The following is a 24,165-nucleotide window of genomic DNA, read 5'->3' on the forward strand; positions in this document are numbered from 1 at the left end:
CAAAGAAACCTTTTATTTCCAAACAGGGTCATATTTACAGGTACAGGGGTTAGGACTTCAACACCATGTTTTGGGAGGCCATAATTCAGTCTATAACTCTTCATTTGGAAGATGGGATCAGGTGCACTTATGGCACCAGACTATGGTGAGAATTTAATAAGATATGTAACTTGTGAGGAATATTTCAGATAATTAGAATGTAATGTAAAGAGGACTTTTTCAGGCAATTAGAATGTAATGTGCTATTTTTTTTTTCCATAAATTATTTCACTGTTCTGGTGGCTACGCTCAGTTCTGAATGGAAATCAAAAAATAGTCTATGAATGGTTTGATAGAGGGATTTCCTTCCTATGAAATATCAGTATTTAACCACCCATTGTGTGAATGATAAGATTTCTACAAAAGAATACAGAGATCTCATCTCAGTGACCCCATTACCTGCACTCGGTTTTGTCATTGTGGACAGTGCAGATGCCGTCATTCTCACAGATGATGTTTGCACAGAGGTCCTTGGTGGTAGAGCCTGGGGTCAGCTCCGTTTGTGTAGAATTAAGGTGGGATATGTCTAAAGAGGGCGGGGAAGAGCAGGGATGCAAGTCAGCTTTTGCTATAAAAAACATTCGATCATTAAGTTTCAAAACAGAAGATGTTCAAGTTTCAGGTATGTGAGATATTTAGGTAACCCTGAAGCCTACTTCAGCAGCATTCATAGGCGGTGAAGTACAGTAAAACCTGTGTAAGGCAGAAAGCTGTCAGAGAAGGAAAACTCAAATATTTTCTCCAATAGAGAGCAATAGAAAAGTGGTAAGACTGCATCCTGTCAAAGGTGAAAAACTTGAAAGACTCCAAAAAATAAGGCAGTCCCGTCGAGTTCCAGCTCTCACAGGTTTCACTGTAATATGTAGGCAGGTTGACATTTAGAGGCAAAGGGAAGCTGGGCCAGCCTGCTGGAGCTACGGCCTAACCACAACCTTCCTGGAAAGACATGCTTTCTGGGCTGTTGGAGTTCCAAGGGGCCAAAGCACTTGAAACCAACCCTCAAGGTACAAAGAAGAAAACCAAAGCTCACATGTAAAGCAGTTGAGGGGCCTTTCCCAAAGTCAATGGTCTTTCCCTTGGTGAAGCTAGTTGGTTGAGGTTTGGAGCAAAACACCAGGCCCCTGACAGCCAGGCTTATGTTCTCTGCAGTGTTTTATGTCATTTCTGGTCAAAATAGGACCAAACAGAACTGATGAATTTGTAACTTTTTCTCCACTTCAAAAAATGTTTTTATCCCTCTACAAAAGTTATTCCTGAATAATTTGTTCCAAGAAGTACAATCTAGCTTTACCGTAGTTAGCACTGAAGGTCAACATTTCATGGATTTTTATTGTGCCATCTTCCATCACAAATGGATAGTTTACTGAGATATAAGTGGATCTTTAAGGAGCCCTGGTGGCATAGAGGTTGAGCGCTCAGCCGATAACCAAAAGGCCAGTGGTTCAAACACACCAGTCACTCCACAGGAGAAAGACGTAGCAGCCTGCTTCCGTACAGATTACAGCCTTGAAAACCCTATGGGGCAGTTCTTCTCTGACTTATAGGGTCACTGTGAGTTGGGATCAACTCAATAGCAGTGGGTTGGTGTTATGGGGAAGTGGATCTTTAACGGTAGATGAGTTAAAACTGTACCACATAAAACATGGAAACCACAAGAATTGCTGAAAAATGTACTTATTGGCTGCCACGAGTGATTTTAGAAGACAACAGACAAATACTAGTACTGCCAAGGGATATATTAAAAAACAAACCAGTTGCCACAGAGTAGATTCCAACTCATGGCAACCCCATGTGTGCCAAGCAGAACTGCACTCCATAGGGTTTTCAAGGCTATGACCTTTTGGGAGCAGATCGCCAGGCCTTTCTCCCAAGGTGCTTCTGGGCAGGTTTGAACTGCCAACCTTTTGGTTAGTGGTTGAGTTGAGTTAGTAGTCGAAATATATATTATATATAAAATAAATTATATACTATATAAAAATATAGCTATAGATATATCTTTTTTGAAAAACCATAAATACAGGCCATTTCCAGTTTAATTTCATGTGCTTGTGTGACATTTTTATTTCTAGAATTCTCGGAATTTTTTTAATCCTAGAGTATAATAGCCATACAAAACAAAATAGTGCTATCTACTCGACAGGGTTTCCAATAATAGCCATAGAGTCCTTTAATTTAGTTCTAAACTTTTCCAGCCTAAAGGTTGCCTTCTACTGCTCTGTGTGGTGGTAATAAAATCCTTTATCCTGGGAGCCTCACTGTTTCAATTTAAATTGTTTTCATATTATTAATGATTCATATTCCTCAAAAATCACTCATGCCCATTTCCTCCCACATCCCTATCTAAGATACCTAAAATTGGAACACAGAAGAACACAGAAAGTAATCAATGGCCACAACAAAAAGAATCGCTTATGTAAAGCTATTTTTATTGACATACCTTCCACTGTCAGAAGGATGTAAACATCATTTCCTTTTATAAAATCTCTGCTTTGCAGCCTCTCGTGGGTTATAAAGACACTGGTTCCAAGGCCTATACCTCTTCTAAACTGAGTTCCATTAGTGAAAAAAGCCACTCCTCCCACTTTGGAAGGTCTGTCCCAAACATAGATTCCATTATCTGAAAAAGCAATTTATATTAATGGATTGTGTTTAGTATCATTATAGCTTTCAGTGGTAGGAAAAGAACAGGCAATGTGAAACACAATTAGGATGGAGCTCAAATAATTAAATGATTGCTATTGACCCGTGATGTATTCCCTGGCAAATCACTGAGGCTTGTTCATTTATACTGTCCTAAAAGAAATAAGATTGTCTGGCAGGAGGGACCATACTCTGGAATTTGAGTGGGGAGGTACCCAAAGTTTCCTAGGTGGGGATATCACATCTATATTGAATGACCAGTGTAGAAATTCCCCTGCCCATGAGAAGTATTCCTTAGTGGCCTTCTGAGCTATAGATATTGCGTTTACCTGAGTTAAAGCAATATGTTTTGAGAGGGTTTTTAACATTTTATCTCATTAACTGAATTATTCACCAAAGTCCTTTAGGAGAAGACTGTAAGAAGCTTTGCTTCTGGGAAAAGGTGATGACCCACCCAACCCTGAACCCTTCTAAATGTCATTCAGTGAGAAATGTTTTTTAAAAAAATGAATAAATTCTGAGTGTCAAATCCCTACAATTCTATTCCTTCTGAGAATATTCTTTTTTCCCATCAGATTAAGTTTGTTTTTTCTGACACTTGGGTCCACCCTTTTAATATATAGGATTTGGACTTGGCAATAATATTCAGCTTGCCATTTTTTATTAGGTTCCCAGAGGGCAAAAGATTATTAAAATTAGAAATGTGATCATTACTTTCTGGGCAACGCTCCTTTTGGGTGCTGGAAAGACTAGGAATGATATCACCATTGGCTAGTCCTCCAGAACTCTTTCATAAGTAGTTATAATCCATTCCCACACCCTTCTCAGTACTCCAGTCGGGGCACCTGCCCAACATCTTCCTTCTGATCAAAAAACATTCCCTGCTACAAGAGCTGAATCTTTTTTGACAACCCCAGTGGCATGACCAGAAAAGCGTGAGTTAAGAGAACTCATAATCTGCAAGCCTGTCTGTACCAGGCCCTTCCACAAGCTTCCATACTTGAGCTGACCTAATTCTCATGACAAACCTGTGGGGCTGTTATTACTGCTCAGTTTTACAGCTGAGGATACTAAGAGATCACTTGCTTAGGGTCACTTAGCTAGTGAAGAACAAACCTTGAATCTGACCCCAGGTCCTTCAGACTCTAAAACTAACAATCCTAGCCCAACACTTGGAATCCAGGTATGGTTCTCAAGTCCCAGGAATATAGTCAATATCTTCTTTTGGATTTCTCGGAGTCCTTGCTGACATTCCTGACTCTCTTCTTCCTGGGAGACTCTATCTACAACTTCTGAAACCCTCCCTCTAAATATCTTCTGTTTCTAAGATTTTGGGCTCAAAGTTCCCTAGGTACTTGGCTGTGCAGTCTCCCATTCTCATATCATCCACCCCTCCCAGAGGAATGAGCATGTATCAGCAATAAAGAAAATGAGTCACGAACCAATGGTCATAAATGGGTCTGTAGTTATACTCCGCTGATTGGACATACGCTGCCGAATGTCAGGATTTTGATCCAAGAGTGTCATCGTGGCTTGTTGCCAAGGACACGGCCACTGTAATTGATCATCATTGGCTCCAGAGATCAAGTGGAAATATATCCCGACATCAGTCGAATGGTTTAGATTCAAGTAAATCTGAAAGGCATAACCTTTAGAAGAATAAAATGGAGGGCTATATAGTTTTCCATTTGGGCTGCCAATGAACTGTGTGAAATTCTTTATATGCCAGATATGATGAGGGCACCATGTTTCTGAAAGATTTATGTCATCAATAGACAGACCACCCAACGATGCACCGGAGCCTCTGATTCCTCCAAACACCACTCTAAATTTGTTGGTCACTGTCAGTGTTACATGGTACAGTTGCCAGCTCCCAATGGGTATTTCTGTAAAACAGTGATTATTATTATTTCAAACAGGACAAAAGACAATGAACCAACTGCAAATCAGCATTAGAGCTCTAACCTTCATGGACAAATGATTATCCAACAGTTACTGATACCTACAGATCTGAGGTATAGTTTTCTCACTCCTCCAGGCCAGGTCCATTTATTTCAAGGCACTTCTGTGGGATCAGACTGTGCTCTGGAATACTGGATGCTAATCTAGTTGTTTCCCAGAAAGGTCACCCTTTCCCAGAGACGGATGAGCAAACCACAGCATCTAACTCATGAGTACTCCGTGCTCTACTTACGTGTGGAGCAGACAGCAATATATTTGCCAACCCACAACCCCTCCTCCTCATCTTCTGCTTGCATACATGGTCAACATGACCCACCTCTCTGACACATGATTCTACGAAGGCCGAAGGCCTCTCCCTACCCTGGAAGTGCTCCAGAAATTGCATTTAAGTCAAGACAATCAGAGTCTTTCACCGGGGTTTATTTTTTAAGTTAGAAATTAGAAGGAGAGTCCCTTTTCCGCTCTGTGGGCACATCTGATAAGATATAAGCTGGGGGTTGAAATAGCCAAAGTACAGTCTTATGGACAAAGCCATTGGGGGATAAAAAGAGAGGCCATTGACAATGTTCAGGGACAAGTCCCATCTCCCCTGAGGCCAGTTCCTCCCTCATCCATTCCACAATTCAGTTACTCTGAGTCAGTAAGTTTTCCCATTTTGTCTAAGCTAACTCACATTGTATTTTTATTACTTACCAAGAACTGACCTCTACAGTGTCAGAAACAGAGCCACAGTTTCCTAAGTGACTGTCATATAACACAGCACACAAAGGATCATTGTTGCTAGTTTCCCTACCAAGGCATGAAATAAGGAGGATCAAATTCTAAGTTATAAAGCAATGAGTCCATAGCCCCTACACTATTGTAAGTTGTGGCATTAAGTAAAGAGTTAAGACTACCACGATCTGAACCCAAGCAATTAATAAGAATGTTGATAAAGGTACCTTTTATTTCTTCCACAAGGGTTAAAGTACCATTCACACTGCCTGCAGAATACTCCCTGATATAGATGTTCAGTTGGTCGTTGTCATTTCCACTGTTATATAAATAAAATTGCAAGCACTGAAATCCTCTTTTAGGGTACAGTATTCTACTTTCCAGCAGTGCCGTGGCGCCCACGTTCACAGAGCTACTGTCAAAATGCATGAAGAAACCAGAACCTGTTAATAGGACAAAAGCAGAATTGAGAAGAAACACATACTGAGTATCGGAATGCGTATTTGTCAGTGGTAGTTCCAGATCCTTTACCCATGGCCCAGCTAACATTGATATATAAATCACAAGGTAGAAACTTTCGAAGTCTAAGCTACAGGTCTGGCATTTGGAAAAGCTAGCTGATCAGTATAGTAAAATAAAACTCAAATCTATCTATTATTTATGAAAAAAAATTATGAAACGTTTGCTTATAATAGTAGGAGTTTTCTTGTGGGCATGGACCTTTGCTTACTTTCACTTGCTGTGAGCTACAAAGGTACGGTAAGCTTAAGTATAAAATGCTAACCAAAAAAGAAAAATGCTAATGTGCTACAGAAATTAGGCTTCAGGTCATACCTAACAGCAGGACCAAAAGGCAGATGGCGCGAAGAACCCCCTGCAAGTGTCCCCCACCCTAGTCCATCTCCAACTGGGAACAGTTACACCAGCAAGATGCCACAGAGAGCTGTCCCCTCCTCCGAGAACATGAAAAAGGAAAATGGAAATTAAGCCATAAAGGGGGATTGGGGCTTGAACGCTAGGTACATTCTTGCATCGGTGTCTTCCAAGCTTGATTCAAAGAGAGGCTTGTAAGTGCTTCCAGAGGACTAAAAACACACTGTGCTGAGGGCAGGACAAAGACTCTAATCCAGAAACTAGGACTTTTGCTGACCTGCCCATTTTTTTTAGTGCTTCCTAAATTCTTTGACTTTAGCTGACCAAAAAAAGGTAACTCAACCTTTGGAGATATTAGAAGTATAGCAACCATCAGGAGAGGCCCATATTTTAATGTTTAAAACATGATATTCATAAAGAAAATTTGTGAATAACTGAACTAGGTCATTTCAAAGGTCCCTCCCAGTTCTCTGCTTCTGTTATTTGCAAAGCTCAGCCTAGTTCTAAGTCAACTCTAAAGACACACAGAGATAGCAAGTCTGGTTTGAGTGTCTACTCATTTTCCTTACCTTATTTCAAATATTTGCTTTGTTCCCACTATACTCAGGGCACTGTACTAGGCATTTAACTACGGTTCTAGAAGCAGGCAGTTTGTGAAAGACAGCCATTAGCTTTTGAAAACAGAAAAAGGTGTCAGCTACCTGGTCTGTACTCCCTTTCCCCCCAAGTTCTCACTCCCCTTAACCCCAACTCCTACTTCTCTATTAAAATCAAAAAACAAACTCCAAGTGCTTAATCACTGCACCAACAGAACTCCTTCACTTCACCCTCTAATCATCCCCTAAGGAGCCCTGGTAGTACAGTGGTAAAACACTTGGCTGCTAGCTGAAAGGTAGGCTGTTCAAACCTACCCAGCCACTCCACAGGAGAAAGATGAGGCAGTCTGCTTCCATAAGGATATATAGACTTGGAAACCCTATGGGGCAGTTCTACTCTGTCCTATAGGGTCATTATAAGTTGGAATCGATTCATGACTACTCATTTTTCTGTTTTTATCTTTTTGGAATTGTTCCCTGCCTAGATCATTGGAGCTATCAAGCAATGGCCCTAAATTCTGAAGTCTAGCTTTATGTATTTGCTTCCAGAAATGACCAAATAAAAATTTAGTACTCAGCCAAATAGATGACTATTTAATTTAAAAACAAAATTACAATGGAAAAGGATACTCATCTGAAGAAAAGTAAATAAATTGTACTTTTTGCCTTCATTTTAAGTATTTTTGTAATAAAAAAAAAATAGGGGCATGTAAATCGCAATCTGAAATTCTGAAACTGAATGATTCCCAGCCTAATGGTGTTCGATGGAGAGAGTCCCTTGTCTTCCACAAACTGCTAGAAAACAACCCCACTCAACCTCTGAAGTAAGAGCCCTTCCAGAAGGTGCCATCCTCTTCTCTAGGGGAATCTATTGGTAGAGGCATCGCAGATCCCAGCTCTGACTCCCAGAAAAACAAACTCAGAGAAGAAAGGCAAAGAAATAAACCATGTCCTTATTATAAGGCACAGAACCTATTCCTTTGTAGCAATCTAATGGATTATCATTAATAATTCTCATAGAAATTAGAGATAAAGTCCTAGTCTTTCATAGCAAAGGAAAAGGCTGGAGCCACTGGGTGTCAACTCAAGAAGGACCTCACTCCTGTTACCTTTGCACTGGCCCATGTTGGAGTGATCATTCTCTGGCCCCCCAGGAACCTGGGAAACCCGCTGCCAGTCAGCACTATCTCCTGAACTTTGGACCATACCACACACATTTTCCAGTTCAAAATTGCATGAGTCCATAAAGCTCAAGGAAGAGGCTACAAAAGCAAAAAAAAAAAAAAAGTTATTGACATTCTTGCAACATAATGTAAGCAATAAAAACTGAGCTTATCTAGAATGTGTGGCTAATTGCGTCCAGGAATAACTGCTTCCTTTGCCATGAGACCAGAAGAATTGGATGATGATGTCTGGCTACCATTACTGAACATTTTGATCAAAGATTCCATAGAAATTCCTGATCAGAAGGGGGAAGATGCAGAACAGAATTTCAAATGCTCATGGAATCCAGACTTTCTGGAGCTGTGAAGGTTGGATGAACCCCTGAAACTATTGCCTTGAGGTTACCTTTAAAACCTCAACCAAAAATATCCCTGGAAGTCTTCTTAGAATCAAAAAATACTTTTTCCTAACTAGTAAAATAAATCTACCTTGAGAATTATGCTTTTTTAAGAACTATCTATATGGGATCAAATTGACAACAGCAACTCCAAAGATTAGATAGGAAACTTAGGTGACAGTGAATTTATGTTAATGGGGGAGGAAAAACTTGGAAAAGGAGGATAAGAATTGTTACACAACTAGAAGAATGTAATCGATGTCACTAAACAGAATATGTGGAAACTGTTGAGTTGGTGTGTGTTTTGCTGTTTATATTCTCAATAACAACAGCAAAATAAATAAATATTTTTTATTATTAAAAAAAAAAGGAACTGAGCTTATCACCGAAGTTCCAGGAAAGCCAGGGTGGCATTAGAGGGAACATCTCACTGATTCTGGATGATGGTGGCTTGAAGAACCCTCATTATCTGCAGAATCACTGCCAAGAGATGGATTAACTCTATAGATCTGAATAAACTATCTGCTCAAAAAAAAAAAAGGGAAAACACCCATTGCTGTCGAGTCAATTCTGACTCATGGCAACCCTACAGGACAGAGTAGAACTGCCCCATAGAGTTTCCAAGAAGCACCTGGTGGATTCGCACCGCCGACCTTTTGGTTAGCAGCCGTAGCTCTTAACCACTACGCCACAAGGGTTTCCATCTGCTCCAAGTCTGTTTTTTAATTATCTAACTCACCCAGCAGTACTGTGGAAGAAAAGGCCTGGTGATCTGCTTCTGTCAAGGTTACAGCCCAAGAAAACCCTATGGAGCAGTTCTACCCTGTAACATATGGGATGGCCATGAATCAGAATTGACTCAACAGCAACCAACAGCAACAAATTGGTAGAGACTTGAGTCTACAGTCCTCTAGTCATTTAGATTTTAAAGTCACAACCCGGATTATTTGGCCCCATTTATATTACAATCGTGTACCTCATTTTGGCTGAAAACCGTTCTCAATGTCAAGGTTTGAATTAGTAACTGCTTCATTTTTTTTTTCAAAAATCTGTCTGGGCATATTTGTACAGGACCCAATTTGTTATTAGATCTGAAGGTCAGACCTTGTGAGAATAGTGCTGCTTCCAAGTTATAGATTGGGATCTCTTCTGTTGTTTTTTTTTTTTTTTTTCTGACTATCAAACATTTATTCTTTCAGAAAACCCAGTAATGCTCAGCAAAATGTCACAGAGCATAACGTCTTGCTACATAGCTGAGGGAAATAGAAATCATTTCCGAGAACCTGCCACATACAGCAGTTGTACAGTCGATTCAACTTTAGGAGATCGTAGTCACTGAAATCCATTCGTTGGCCAATCACATCCATGAAGTCGGGGATTCTTGTTACAATGGTTGGCTCCGTCCCATTCTGGAACGCAGTTTTGCTGTAGTGCATTACTGAAGTATAATCATAGGGAACATTCAGAGAGTCCGATTGTTGATCATTATAGGTGTTAAAATTGTGTTCTCTGCCTAAACGATAAACAAAAAAAAAATTAATGACTTGGCGTTCACAAAATTCAGCTTATCTTACTCCAAATTTTGTTAACTTAAAAGTGGAGAATGTAATACATGTGGAATAACCTTTGCTACAACTGATATACTGTATTTCAAGAGTGTTTCATATAATATTCAAGCTTACAATTGTGATATCAGCAATCTCACAGAGCATAGAGCTAAGATTTCATTACAGCCCAAAGTTGGAACTTTGGCATTGGTGAACAATGACAGCAGATGGAGAAGAAAGTAAGAGGACCTTTGGGAGGTGTGGTAGGATGAGACCTGAGAACGACAACGTAAGCAACAGTCATTAGAAAGGATTGACATAGTCAAGGATTTCATGGTTACTGGAATACTTGTGGAGTCCCTGAGTGATGCCAATGGCTAATGCACTCAACTACTAACCAAAAGGTTGGAGGTTTAAGTCCATCCAGAGGGACCTGAGAAGAAAGGCCTGATCCATTTCCCAAAAATCAGCCATTGAAAACATTACGGAGCACAAAATTCTCTCTGACACACATGGGGTCACCATGAGTTGGAATCAACTCAACAGCCACTGGTTTGGAATATGTATAGGTGTATTTTAACAAGTGTATTCAGAAAAGCTATCAGGCTGCTTAGCATCACAGTAGTGGGCAACTGATGGCAGCTTGAAATCAGGTGATTTTGTGGACACATGAGGTGGCTCTGATCTCCTAAGTATATAAATCCTCTATCAAATGTAGGCAGAAGTTTCTATCAAAAACAAGTCTTTGGAAATCCGAAAGAGGGAGGCCAGGAATTAAAGTCAAATGCTCCTCTTATCATAGGAATCTTTGAGTTTCCTGCTAGGCCTGAGAGCTGTGTCTTCAAGACTTGATGTCAGGGGCATCAGTACAGGGCAGTTCTCACAGTGCCTCTCACTGACAGTAATATCATTCCCCCCACCCAGGCAGGACAGATCAGGAGGCTAAGTGTCGCTGCAGAAAAAAATGTGGGAAACATGAGCTCTACTCATACATTTTATTAAGACTTTTGCAACTTTCAACACGGAGTCACAAGGTTCAGGTTGTTCCACTACTTCAGTGTTTCCGACATGGGTTCTATAGAACAACAGACCCACAAGATATCCCCCAAAAATCCATGGTCAAATCTCTTTCGGAAATGCTCCCAATTTGTGTTATTGTAGCAAAGACTCTGAACAGTGCAGTCATTTAAAGAAACATAAGTTTAAATTTGTAACCCAGATTTCCAAAATTCATAGATCACAGATCCCAATCCACACAACACCTGTGACCATATAGTTGGACAGCACTCCATAAAGCACATTTTGGGAAACACTAAAATAGACAATTTATAAGATTACATCATGCTCAAAAGTACTGGAGCCCTGGTGGTTTAGTGGTTAAGAGCTCGGCTGCTAACCAAAAGGTTGGCAGTTTAAATCCACCAGCCACTCCTTGGAAACCCTATGGAGCAGTTCTACTCTGTCCTATAGGGTTGCTATAGTTGAAACAGACTCGACAGCACCTAACAATGACAGAGCCCGAACAACTTTAAGGCACCTGACAGCTCATACTAGATTACAGCTAAGTGAAGTAAGACATCAAAACATCAGAGTTTTTCAATTATTAACAGTTGGTACAGATGGTAGGAGAGGGCATATGCTTAAAAACTCAGTCTTCAACTAAAAGCGTGAGAAAACAGCAGAGGTGTACCTGACTGAATTCTCTCCCACATGATATTGACATAGTCATCCCGGTCAGAACGCGACTGCTCATGCCAGAATCCCAGTGCGTGAAGGAACTCATGTTGAACCGTTGCTATTCGGTCACAGTTTGTCCCAATGGAAAGATCTTGCTTCCCAACATGCCTGTTTCCCACTGAAGACCAGCAGCTTACAGGAGAATTTCATGAGAAGGGGGAGAGAGTGTTACTATGGTGCAGGTTTGACTTTTCAGAGCAGAATCCTCAATGTCTAGTCCACTTAGTTTTCTTCCCTAGAGCCTTCACTCTTATATCAGAACACTGTGCACTTTTCTCACAACCCAGGTGAGGTATGAAAACCCGCCCAGATAGATGATCTTTGAAGAGCTTGTCCTAACACTAAATATTACACAGAAGCAAGTCATGCCCCAATCAGACTAGTCCTGATTTTTCCTGAAAATTTCAAAGTCTTTGAGGTTGTCCTTGGTACATTGATGCCCATTAACAAGGATTTTATAAGGATAGTAACCACTCAGAATTGCTGGGCTTGGTGTAGATAACAGTGTCACCTTCTTCACTCAAGTTATGAATTGTTAAATGTATATGTAATCCATGTGCCCATAAAAGACACTCAGAATTCAACCTTTCACAATGCCACACAAGTAATACAGGTTCACTGCAAATAAGTTAAAAAGTGCATATAAACAAAAAGAAGAAAACTTAAAACTAACACCCAAGAAAAATCAACCATTCTTACCATTCAACCACTCTCTAAAGAACTTGGTCTTTACTAGGCTGACGTTACTTGAAGGGGGAAATAAAGAGCATGTAAATTGTAAATGGGTTGAAATTCACAAGGTTGTGGGATAGATGGCATCGATTCCACCCGCCTTATCTTAATGACATTGGTAGGCTGGTTGCATGTATGAAAATATTATTTATTTTATGGCTAGAGGAACTAGACTGAGCTCATCTTTTATTCTCTGGTAACCAGCAAGGGAAGCCCCCATGTTAAAGGTCAGAGCCTAGGGCAGTTCGACAGGCACAACAGCTCTCTTTAAAACCCTTAGAAGACCAACTTTTCAACATACCCACTGCCCTTGAACACTGATATATAGTTAGCTTCTCCAGCCCAAGGCTTGAAGTCAATGCATGTTTTTAGGCGATAGCGTTCAAATGCATCAAGGATCACTCCTTTAGCATTCATTTCTGAAGAAAGAAAACAAACAAAAATATACTTAAATACAATAATCACACTGAGCAATTCATCATGAAAATAGGCCATGAGTTATACTGTTTGAGTTAGTCCCTTCAGGAATATTCAGTGTTTTGTTTTCACAAAATTGAATATTCGGTACCAATTAAACAAGTATCATGTGTAAGCATTTGGTTAATCTTAAGATCCCTTATTTTGTCTCTCCTTCATATTTATCTCTCAGGAGCCATTAGAGGGGCATTACAGAACTAGAAAAAGGGCATTCCTTACCTAAGAGAAGGTACACACTGGATCACAGGAAACCAAAATAAATAATCCTCATCACATGCTTCATGAGAGAAGCTACAAAACTCATTAAACCAACCAAAAACCAAACCCTTTACAGTCGAGTCCATTCCGACTCATAAAGACCCTACAGGACAGAGAAGACCTGTCCCGTAGAGTTTCCACAGAGTGCCTGGTGGATCTGAACTGCCAACCTTTTCGTTAGCAGCTGTAGCTCTTAACCACTATGCCACAGGGGTTTTTTTAAGTAGGGCTTTTAATATGAGGACCTTGAAATTGTAGGTAGAGCCCGTGCATACTCCGAGATAGTATGCAGAGTAAGTGTGTGTGTGTGTGTGTGTGTGTGTGTGTGTGTGTAAACTGCGTTTTCTGGGAGAGCTTTCAAAAAAGATTCTCAAGTTAATCCAGGGCCTAAAATAGGGTGAAGAATCACTGCTTTGAAGAAAAGAATGATGCTATCAGAACAGATAGATATGGAGCTCAAAGAAAGCAGAGGCATGAAAGCCACGAAGAAATGCAGGAAAAGAAGCTCTGGGGGGAATCTGGAGGGAGAGGCTCTATCAGCTGCACATGGAGACACCACACAAGTGGGATTGGGTACCAGTGAAAGATGCTGGCCTGCCGGGAGGTGGGCAGACAGTATGGCGGAGGAAGGCGCTTGGACTCTGGAGCCAGACACACCTAAGTTCTTTCCTATCCTAGTCTTTAGAGCTTTGGTGTTAAATCGTCAGTTAAATGAGGAAGTAAATCAACTTTGCAGGAACATTATGAGTATAAACAACTAAGAAGAGAAAATGAATGTGAGTTTCCAAGGAACACGACCATTTATTCAATGTTCATTTCCTTCCTCCCTTCTTAAGTGACCATTGCCCAGACATTGGGGAAGATTCCTCTGAAACCCTCTGTCTAGGCAGGTCTAAGTCAAGAGGAGGATTTACATAGATGAGGCTCTAAAATCCATGCATCCATAAAAGACATTCAGAGGTCAACCTTGCACAATTCCATGCAACTCATACACCTTCATTGTAAATAAGGTAGAAAATACATATAAACCAAAAGGATGACACTTAAAACACTAACAGCCAAGAATAATCAACCATTCTTACCTTTTCAGACCTTTTCTGTTATGAATATATACATAACATACATATAATTTTAGAAAAAATGAAATCATAGTCTACATAATATTTTATAAACTATATATTTTACTATATATCAGTAAAATCTTTCTTCATCATTAAGTATTATCTTTATCATTTTAGTGGCTGCATTGTCTGTCTGTAACATATTTTAAGTAATTCCGTAGTGTCAAATATTTAAATTGTTTTAAAATTTTCTCTACTATAAATATCACATTTGGATCACTATTTCAAATCTAACATCTCCTTAAAATAAGGCATGATGATGCCAACCCCCATAACTCTACTCTAGAAGTGAATGTAAAAGGAAAACCCTGGTGCACCCTAAACATTCTGTCAAAGCCCAGGGAGGACGTTTCTACCCTGACATTGAATTGTTTTGACAATCAAATAAGGAAACTATGTGAAAGCTTTGTAAACCATAGAACCTTCTACCAAGATAAGATCCTTATTTACCAAGGAGCCCTCCTGGCACAGTGGTTAAGTATTTGGCTGCTAACCAAAAGGTCAGCAGTTCAAATCCACCAGGTGCTCCTTGGAAACTCTATGGGGCAGTTCTACTCTGCCCTATAGGGTCTCTATGAGTCGGAATTGATTCAACGGCAATCGGTTTATTTACCAAGGGCCTTAACTAACTTTGTGTCATAGATGCAGAAAAACTCTACCTGGGATCATCTAACTTCCTAGGCGTGAAGGATAAGGCAAGCCTGGGAATTAAGCAAGCAGCTGCTCAGAATTATTTTCCCTCATTTGTCCCTTCAGGTTCTTAGCACCTTGACTTTTATTTCCATCTTTATTTCCATCCCCACTTCCTTTACTCCAAACAAAACCCACTGCTGTCCAGTGGATTCCAACATATAGCAACTCTATAGGACAGGGTAGAAATGCTCCATAGGTTTTCCAAGGCTGTAAATCTTTATGGAAGCAGACTGCCACACTTTTCTCCCACTGAGACTGGTAGGTTCCAACCACTGATCTTTTGGTTAGTAGCCAAGGACTTTAACCACTGTACCACCAGGACTCCTTTCCTTTAACCCAACCCTCCAAAATTTGGCACTCAAGCAAGGAATTGTAACTTACTCACTGGGAGCTATAAATGGCCACCTGAAGTGTTACCCCTTTCAGGTGAGTTGCCTCTGGCAGCCAAATAACACCTGAAGTTAAAGCTGAAAGACTAAAGCCTACTGGTAGAATTTTACATGTTGGCTCACCTGAATGGACTTTCCAGAAATCACTGCCAGAAAACCATTCATAGCTACTTACTTTTGCTACATGTAAGCATGACCTTGCTTAGTGATTCTATTGCTCTGAGTCATTTCAAGATCTTGTAAATTCCTGGGACGTGAGAGGACACTCTTCTTATTTTGAATAAAAAAAAAAAAAATTTCTACATTACACAGGGATAAAGTATTTTCTAAATAAGAATCAAAATCACAGAAATGAAAAGAAATGGTCGTTAAGATTTTTATTTTTATTATATTATAAAGAGTGCACAGCATGGAAAGATGCAACCATATTAAGTAAAAAAAAGTAGAACAAAAATTTAAAATACTGTAACTTTTTAAAATTTGCACAGTTTGCATGGTAAAATCTGGGTTGAAATTTTCATCTAGTGTGTTCCGTTCATGTATATGTTTATCACTTTATTTTTCAAATATGTATTAATTGCCTATTATGTGCCAGGAACTGTGCTAAGCCTCAGATATGCAAGATGAAAACTAGTCCTGTCCTCAAGGAACTCACTATCTAGTTTTATAATTTTCTTTACAGACAAATAAATAAAGCTCATCGGGTAATATAGGGTAGGGTAACTTTGGTTAAAAAACATGACAAAAATAACCTAAGAGATACAATCAAATTAAAGCTCACACATCTTCCATGGAATACACTTAGGAGAATAAAATTTTTTAAAGAAATATATAAAAGACAAGTGTATAAAAATTTTTTGATCAAAAGATTAAAACAAGACACAACAATTGGTTTTTCTATTAGCCTGGAGCAATAGAGAAAGAAGGAGAGTCAGGAATAGGAGGAGCAAATGGAATGTATGGCTAATTGCCTCTGTGAACAATTGCCCCCTTTGCTGTGAGACAAAAAAAACTGGATGGTGCTCAGATATCACTACTGAACACTTTGAACAAAGATTCGATAAAAGAATCCTGATCAAAAGGGGGGATGTGCAGAAAAGAATTTCAAATTCTCATGGAATCCAGAACCATGGAGGCTGAATGAACTCCCAGAACTATTGCCTTGAGATAATCTTTAAACCTCAAACCAAAAATATCCCCTGAAGTTTTCTTAAAACCAAACAGTAGTTTGGCTTAACTAGTAAAGAATGTCTGTCTTGAACATTGTGCTCTTTTATGGTCTATCTATATGGGATCAAATTGACAACAGCAACTTGAAAGATTAGATAGGAAACATATGGGGCAAAGAGTTTATGTTATTGAGGGAGGAACAGTTCAGAAAAGGAAGATGAGAATGGTTGTACAACTCAAATGTAATTGATGTCACTGAATTGCACATGTAGATATTATTGAATTCACATATGTTCTGCTTTGTATATTCTCAACGACAACAAAAATAAAATAAATTCTAAAACAAAAAAAGATTAAAATAGAAAAACACCTAAAATCTTTTAGATCTTTCCTGATTGCAAAAGCCAGTGAGCATCTTTCCCTCTTCATATTACTTGAGCTCTTTATAGTTTTTAACTGCTATGGATTGAATTGTGTCCTCCCAAAATATGTGTTGTAAATCCTAACCTCTATAGGGTCGCTATGAGTCAGAATCAATTCAAGGGCACTGGGCTTGGGTTTGGGCATGCCTGTGGTCGTAATCCCATTTGAGAATGGTCTTTTGTTATGTCAATGAGGCAAGATTAGCATAGGGTATGTTTTGAGTCAATCTCTTTTGAGATAAAAAAAGAGATTAAACAAGCAAGCAGAGAGGGGGGAAGATAGATGCCAAGCCACATGGAGATCTCCAAAGAACTAGGATACAGAAGAGCTGAAAAGATAAGGAGCTTCCTCCAGTGCTGACAGAAAGAAAAATCCTTCCCCTAGAGACTGCACCCTGAATTTGGACTTCTAGTCTCCTACACTGTGAGAAAACAAATTTCAGTTTGTTAAAGGCAACCACTTGTGGTATTTCTGTTGTAGCAGCACTAAATAACTAAGACACTGACTCCATTAATTACTCCCCCCTTGGTTTTCTTTGGTGTCATAGTTGTTAAGCATTTGGCTGCTAACCAAAAGGTTGGCAGTTTGAATCCACCAGCTGCTCCTTGGAATCCCTATGGGGCAGCTCTACTCTGTCCTATAGGGTCACTATGGGTTGAAATCGACTCAACAGCAACAGGTTTCTTTTTTGTTTTGTTTTTTCTACCTTATTTTTGGTTTTATCATCTATGTTTCTGACCCATCCAATCCTCCCTTCTCAATAACTTCTATCAACTGTTCTTTCTGTACCAATCCCAAAAAATTGTTCTCCCAGCGTGAATTTCATTCTTGGCCACCTTCTCACTCAACACAATTTTCTCAAGTGACTGTCATTCAGTAAGATTCAATTATCTATGGAGTATTTGTTATGTGCATGGCACTGTGTGAGATGCTTATCCATACCCATGGCTTTAACCAACTCCTACATCCTAATAATTCCCAAATATTTCTCTATCTCTAATGATCTTTTTTTTTTTTAATGATCATCCCATATACCAGCACTTTACTTGATATCTCCACCTTGATGATCCTGAATTTTAAGCCTGAACACCAAAACTAAATTTCACTACACTTCTCTACCCCACTCTTCTCAAGATATATTCCCCATTGTTGTTAAAGGCACTACCATCCACCCAGTTACTCAAAACCAAAACCTAGACACTAGCATCCCATTATCTAAACCCTACCTTTTCTTTGACCTCTTCAGTCAGTCACCAAATCTATTAATTTCCTCTAAATCCACTCTCGTCTATCACCACTGAGAATCCTGGGTTTTAAACATGAATTTACTTCTTACCTGAATTTCTTCAATAGCCTCCAAATATATCTTCCTATCGTCTTTTTACCCCAATTAGAATACACTTTCTATACTCCAGCCAGAGCGATTATTCTCAAATGCAAATACAACAACCTCACTTCCACAAAAAAGCTTTTGGCGGCTCCACATTACCATCAGTATACGTACCAAGCTCTTTAACAAGGGAAAGACTCAATTCCTCTCCAGTCTGGAGCCTGCCTATCTGCTCCAACTCTTTATTGCCCTACTCCCAATCTAAATGCCAGTTAAGCAGTTTTTCCCTTCTCCATGCCTTTGCACATAGTGATCTATCTGCCTAGAACACACTTCCCTCACTATCTGAGGCCACATTAGCCCATACGGTGCCTTTGTGCAAATTAAAAAGAAGCACCTCATCTTGGGGACGCTCTGTGTGTTGGCTTGGTAAGTGGGTGAACAAAATGTTAATGCAAAGAAACGTATGCCCCTTGGTAAGCAGAAGGCAAACTGGATTTCAGCCCATTTGCCCTCTACTAGAAACCTATGTATGGGGTACAACTTGCACAACCTTTGTGGTGGCTCTTCTGCCTAGTGGCACCTGCTCCCTAATGATATGCCTTTATATCTAGGTTGAATGAAATGCCCCTTCAATGTGCTCCCATAGCTCTTTGACCATATCACTAATCATCATGTTTATTCAGTTCTATTATAGTTAGTTTTTAACTTGTCTGAATCTGCAATGAAATGCATTACCTTTAAGGAAAAGTTATCTACATAACAGTTCCTAAACTGATGATGGTCTGTGACATTTGTTTTCAACAGTCTACAGAAAAAATGAGGACCATTATAGTTAGATTTCTTCAACATAAAAGCTGTTTTTAATTCTAGATTAGATCCTTCTGATTTTTAGTATTAAAAGATTCTTTCCTCTATGAAAAGATATTAAAACATAGTGGACTCTTGTTTTAAATTCCTTACTTGGCAAAATCAAATGCTGGTAAAATGATGTCAGTCCCCAAAGTTTTGTTTGGTTGGTTGTTTTTTGTTTGTTATTCCTACATTAAATCGGGGCATATGAGAAAAACCTGTTTGAAGATAAAGACCAGCTCTTTTGTTTTTATATTTCTGGCATCCAGTATGGTACCTGGCACAGAATAGGCATTCTATATGTACTGGTTGATTTAATTACTATATTGATCAAAACTCAGCAAGTATTTCAGACATAATCATTTAAGTCCTTACTTTTCATTTTCAATTTGGTTAATGTGTGTGTGTGTGTGTGTGTAAGTGGTAGTGGTGATGGTGGTGATTGCTACTGAGTCAATTCCAACTCATAGTGACCCCCATGTGAGCAGAGTAGAACTGCCCCATAAGGTTTTCAAGGCTGGGACCTTTCAGAAGCAGATCACCACGCCTATCTTCTGAGGTGCCTCTGGGTGGGTTTGAACCGCCATACTTTCAGCTAGCAGTTGAGCGCTTAACCATATGCTTCACCCAAGGATGCCTCTCTCTCTCTCTATTATATATATACATATTTATTTATATTTATATATATTTGTCATTTTAATCATTATTTATATATATAAATATATTTTTTGTCATTGTAATCAGTTTTAAGTGTACAACTCAATGGCATTAATGATGCTTACAATGTTGTGCTAACATCAGCACCATCTATTTCCAAAATTTTTCATTACCCCAAACCGAAAATCTTTACCCATTAAGAAATAACTCTCCTAAATCCCTTACCCCCATTGCCTATTTTTTTTAAGTAAATGCACATGGCCACCCAAAACCACAAACAAACAAAAACTTAAAGATCATACGCATCTACCCTTGAAAATATTGTAATCATATTCAGTCAGGGACAGACATTAGTTATTGATACTCTATGGTGTTTACTAACCCAAGCTGTCGTCTAGTACATATGGAATGGTATGAGGCCATCTGTATTCTTCTCCAATGATGGAATTTCTCTGTTCTGCCTGTCAAAAAAAAGTGCAAAAACAGCTAATAAAATGAAATTAGGTAGCAATTTCATAAACGATCAATTGTTATATAATCTATGAAAAAATGAAGTTAAAACTTTCCCAGTCTGCCTAAACACAGTGTGTGTATGTGTGTGTGTATCCCTACTTTTATTATAATACAATGAAGTTTCTAGGAGGACATCATTTCTATATTAATTTTGTAGATAAAGTTAAAGATGCAATGCAAAACTATGTAAAGAACAATTTTTTGGAAAACAGAACTATAAACATTGGTAGAATCATAGATTACCTTCCCACACTAGAGATTAAAAACGTACAAGAAGGAAATGATAGCAAAACCTCACTTATCAGCATCTCACAATATCAAAAAAACACATTGGTTGGGTCAAAGTTTTTAAAAATTGTTTAAGGGTTTAGATTTTATTGTAGAAAACTAATATTTTATTAATGTATTCATTGAACCCATAAATTGAACACTGTTCTAAAGTCTAGGGATCCAGTGGTTAAAGAAACCACCAAGGTTTCTGCCTTCCTGAACCTTAGATCTAGTGGAGGAGACAGATTATAAGAAAACAAATAATCAAACAGCATAAATGTAACACTACTGAAGGGAAATGTGGACAAGAGTAAAGGATTGGAAGGATATACTAGGTAAAGGGTTAGGACAGGGCTCTTTAAATGCCCCTTCAGTATGCTCCCAATTCTCTTTGCTTTTTTTATCACTGTTGTAATCAAAATGCTTATTCAATTCAAGCTGAGATGGGAAAACAAAGAAAGAGCCATGATTGAAACGGACTCTGGGAAGGTCGTTTTAAACAAAGGACAAAACAGTTGCTGTGGTTCTGAGGTGGGAATATGCTTGGTATGGTTTGAGAATGTTTTGAGACCAGTAGCCTACTGAGTTAAGGGAGAAAAAAGGCCAGGTGAGAAGAGAGGTAGACAGAAGTTCCAAAACTCCAAACCAAACCCGTTGCCTTCGAGTCAATTCCAACTCATAGCTACACTATAGGACAGAGTAGAGATACCCCATAGGATTTCCAAAGAGCGCCTGTGAAATTGAACAGCCGACCTTTTGGTTCGCAGCAGTAGCTCTTAACCACTACGCCACCAGGGTTTCCAGACAGAAGTTAGATCATGCAAAACCTTGAAGGCTACGGCTAAATTTAGATATTATTTTTAATGGCAATGGGAAGCTGTTGAAGAGTTTCAAGCAGGGAAGTGAAATGACGTCATTTGTCTATGCAAAAGACCACTTTGATGTGGGGGGTGAGGAGCATGCATAGAATAGAAAAGATTATGTTGTTGTTGTTGTTGTTAGCCTCCATTGAGTAGATTCCGACTCATAGCGACCCAATGTGACAAAGTAGGGCTGTCCTATAGGGTTTCCTAGGCTATAATCTTTACAGGAGCAGATCACCAGGTCTTTTTTCCTGAGGAGCCACTGGGTGGGTTTGAACTGCCAACCTTTCAGTTAGAAGCCTAGTGCTTAACTATTGCACCACCAGGCCTCCTTGGAAAAGATTATAGGAGGCAATATTTGAAACAGAAAGACAATTAGGAGGCTATTGAAAAATCTCAAATACTAGGTGATGGTGGGCTTGAATTATGGGGGGAAAGGAGCTGCTTTGGAATATAGGCCGGAGATAGAACCTATAGAACTTGCTGATGGATTGGATGGAGGAGTGAAGGAAAGGGAAGAAACAAAGTAGATGCATGAATTTTTTACTTAAGTGGAGTGGGGTAGGGCAGTGCTGGTAACTTTACAAAGAGGGAAGCCTGAGATGGAACTTGTGAGTTTGGTTTAGGACACCTTAGGTTTGAGACATTTTAGACATCAAAAAATGGAGCTGACAAACTGACGCTTGTATAGAACAGTCTGGAGCTCAGGAGAAGAAGAGAGCTGTTGTTGTTGTTGTTGTTAGTTTCCATCCAGTTGATTCCACCTCCTGGCAACCCTGTGGAACTGCTCATAGGGGTTTCAAGGCTGTGAACTTTGGGAAGCAGAATGTCAGACCCTTCTTCTGAGGCGACTCTGAGTGGGTTTGAACCACCAACCTTTCGGTTAATAGTACAGTAGTTAACTGTGCCACCTAGGGACTCAGAAGAGGACAAGAGTTATACATTTGGAGTCATCAGCATATAGATGATATTTAAAGCCTGGACACAAGGTGAGATGAAGGAAGAGTCGAACCATGACCCAGAATTAAGCACTGCAGCACTGTTTCTGGGGGGGTGGGAAGCTCACAGTGGGGGGTTAAGGGCTGTTAATATTACTTAAAAGGAGCCCTGGTGGTGCGATAGTTAAGCACTTGGTGGCTAACTAAAACGTCAGTTCAGTGGTTCAAACCCATCTGCTGCTCCATGGGAGAAAAGACCTGACAATCTGCTCCCATAAATATTTCAACCTAGAACATCCTATGGGGCAGTTCTACTCTGTCATATAGGGTTGCTACCAGTCAGAATTGACTCATAGGTACACAACAACAGCATTACTTATGACGACAAATGTTTAGGTGCCTTTAAACTACGTATAAGGTACCTATGTTCATCTGTGTGACATAATGACTTAGATGAGAATCAGTGCAACTTCTCCTCACTTACTGACATGGTTAGGTTTCAAAGACCAAGTAGTTATGCTAAATCAGCATTATGAGAAAATGGAGCATCTGTTTCTTCTATTTCAAAGTTATATAGGTCTGTACTATCACTGGGACAGTAGCTTCCCAATAACCCCAAGATGTGGAAAATGTAGGTGGGCACTATATGTCCCATTGGTCACGTTAATGTGTGGAATAATTGGATAGTAGATTTTTTTTACTAATGTCGTAAATGCAAAACGTCAGATAACAAGGTAGTTGATAAATAAGGAAGGCGTACTCTTTAGTAATAAGTTCCTTGGCAACAGTATTTTTAGCTGAAGTCAGAAGCCACAAAAACTATTTCTTACGGTAGAAAGCCTGATTTATTGAGGACATTTACAAATTCTGTTTAATTTTGCTTCAACTAGATTTAATCAGTGAGGTTTTATTTTAAATTGAAAATGTCATATTGTTTCAATGATGAAAATCAATCAGATCAATAAGATAAAGCATACATAGTAAGTGATGGTGACTCTGATCACACAGTAAGTCTGAGTAATGGATGAAGAATACACTGGTATGAGTCCCTTCTAGTACAATGTATTTGTGGAATAAATGCCTCATCTTTGATTAGCTGCCCTTATAGATGGTTGAACTTAACCAAGCCCATGATGCCCAGTCCTTCTCAGATACCCTGTATTTTAGCCTGCTGGCATTGTTTCAACTCACCCCATCAAGTCTGATGTCACCCTCAAAAAGATCCAGTCCCAAATCTAAGAAGTAAGATCAAAATTTATGTTAGCATTTGGATTCAAACTCCCCACTTAAAAGATGACTTTTTAAAAAATATTCACAAACCTTCATTGATATCGAATATGTCCTGATTGATTCCACCATCTACATCTCTGACTAAGACAACAAAGAAAGAACATATTGAGGATTACATTTATTAAAAGAGAAACTTTTATCAATTTTTGAGTTAGAAATAAGCAAGATTCTTTTGGCTTACATAAGTGACTACTAGGTTCTGATTCAACGCATATTGGTTGACAGAAAAACTCCCATGAGCGAGCCTCTGGGCTGAGGGACTTTTGCACATATAGTCTGCCCTACTCACTTCCCTGAGTGCCAAATGACTTCAGGAATAAGAAACAAACTGATCACTCTGTCTAATATTCAGCTCGATTTGGAAGATGAGATTGGGATTAGATTAGATGACTAGATTAAATAAGAAACAAATGTTTAAATGTTATCCAACCAGCCAAATCTATCCATGTATGTACAGTTCTTCCCTGTATAACTTGGAACTCTCAAGAAAAATTCCTAAATTAAGCTTGAATTATTCTTT

At 39.2% G+C, this 24,165-nt stretch overlaps 1 protein-coding gene across 1 annotated transcript in view; it reads right to left on the bottom strand.

Moving 5' to 3' along the window:
• MEP1B (meprin A subunit beta) overlaps nt 1-24,165 on the bottom strand; it is a 35,536-nt gene that overhangs the window by 1,917 nt on the left and 9,454 nt on the right. The window contains exons 3-13 of the mRNA XM_023543901.2: nt 23,676-23,720; nt 23,547-23,590; nt 20,154-20,232; nt 12,703-12,820; nt 11,623-11,801; nt 9,680-9,898; nt 7,934-8,086; nt 5,583-5,798; nt 4,122-4,565; nt 2,477-2,656; nt 439-565 (exon numbers count right to left, since the gene is read on the bottom strand). Coding sequence (XP_023399669.2) covers nt 439-565; nt 2,477-2,656; nt 4,122-4,565; nt 5,583-5,798; nt 7,934-8,086; nt 9,680-9,898; nt 11,623-11,801; nt 12,703-12,820; nt 20,154-20,232; nt 23,547-23,590; nt 23,676-23,720 — 1,804 coding nt within the window. The remainder of the gene's footprint in view (nt 1-438; nt 566-2,476; nt 2,657-4,121; nt 4,566-5,582; nt 5,799-7,933; nt 8,087-9,679; nt 9,899-11,622; nt 11,802-12,702; nt 12,821-20,153; nt 20,233-23,546; nt 23,591-23,675; nt 23,721-24,165) is intronic.

This window comes from Loxodonta africana, chromosome 11 (genome assembly GCF_030014295.1).
Source record: "Loxodonta africana isolate mLoxAfr1 chromosome 11, mLoxAfr1.hap2, whole genome shotgun sequence".
Classification (NCBI taxonomy): Eukaryota; Metazoa; Chordata; class Mammalia; order Proboscidea; family Elephantidae; genus Loxodonta; species Loxodonta africana.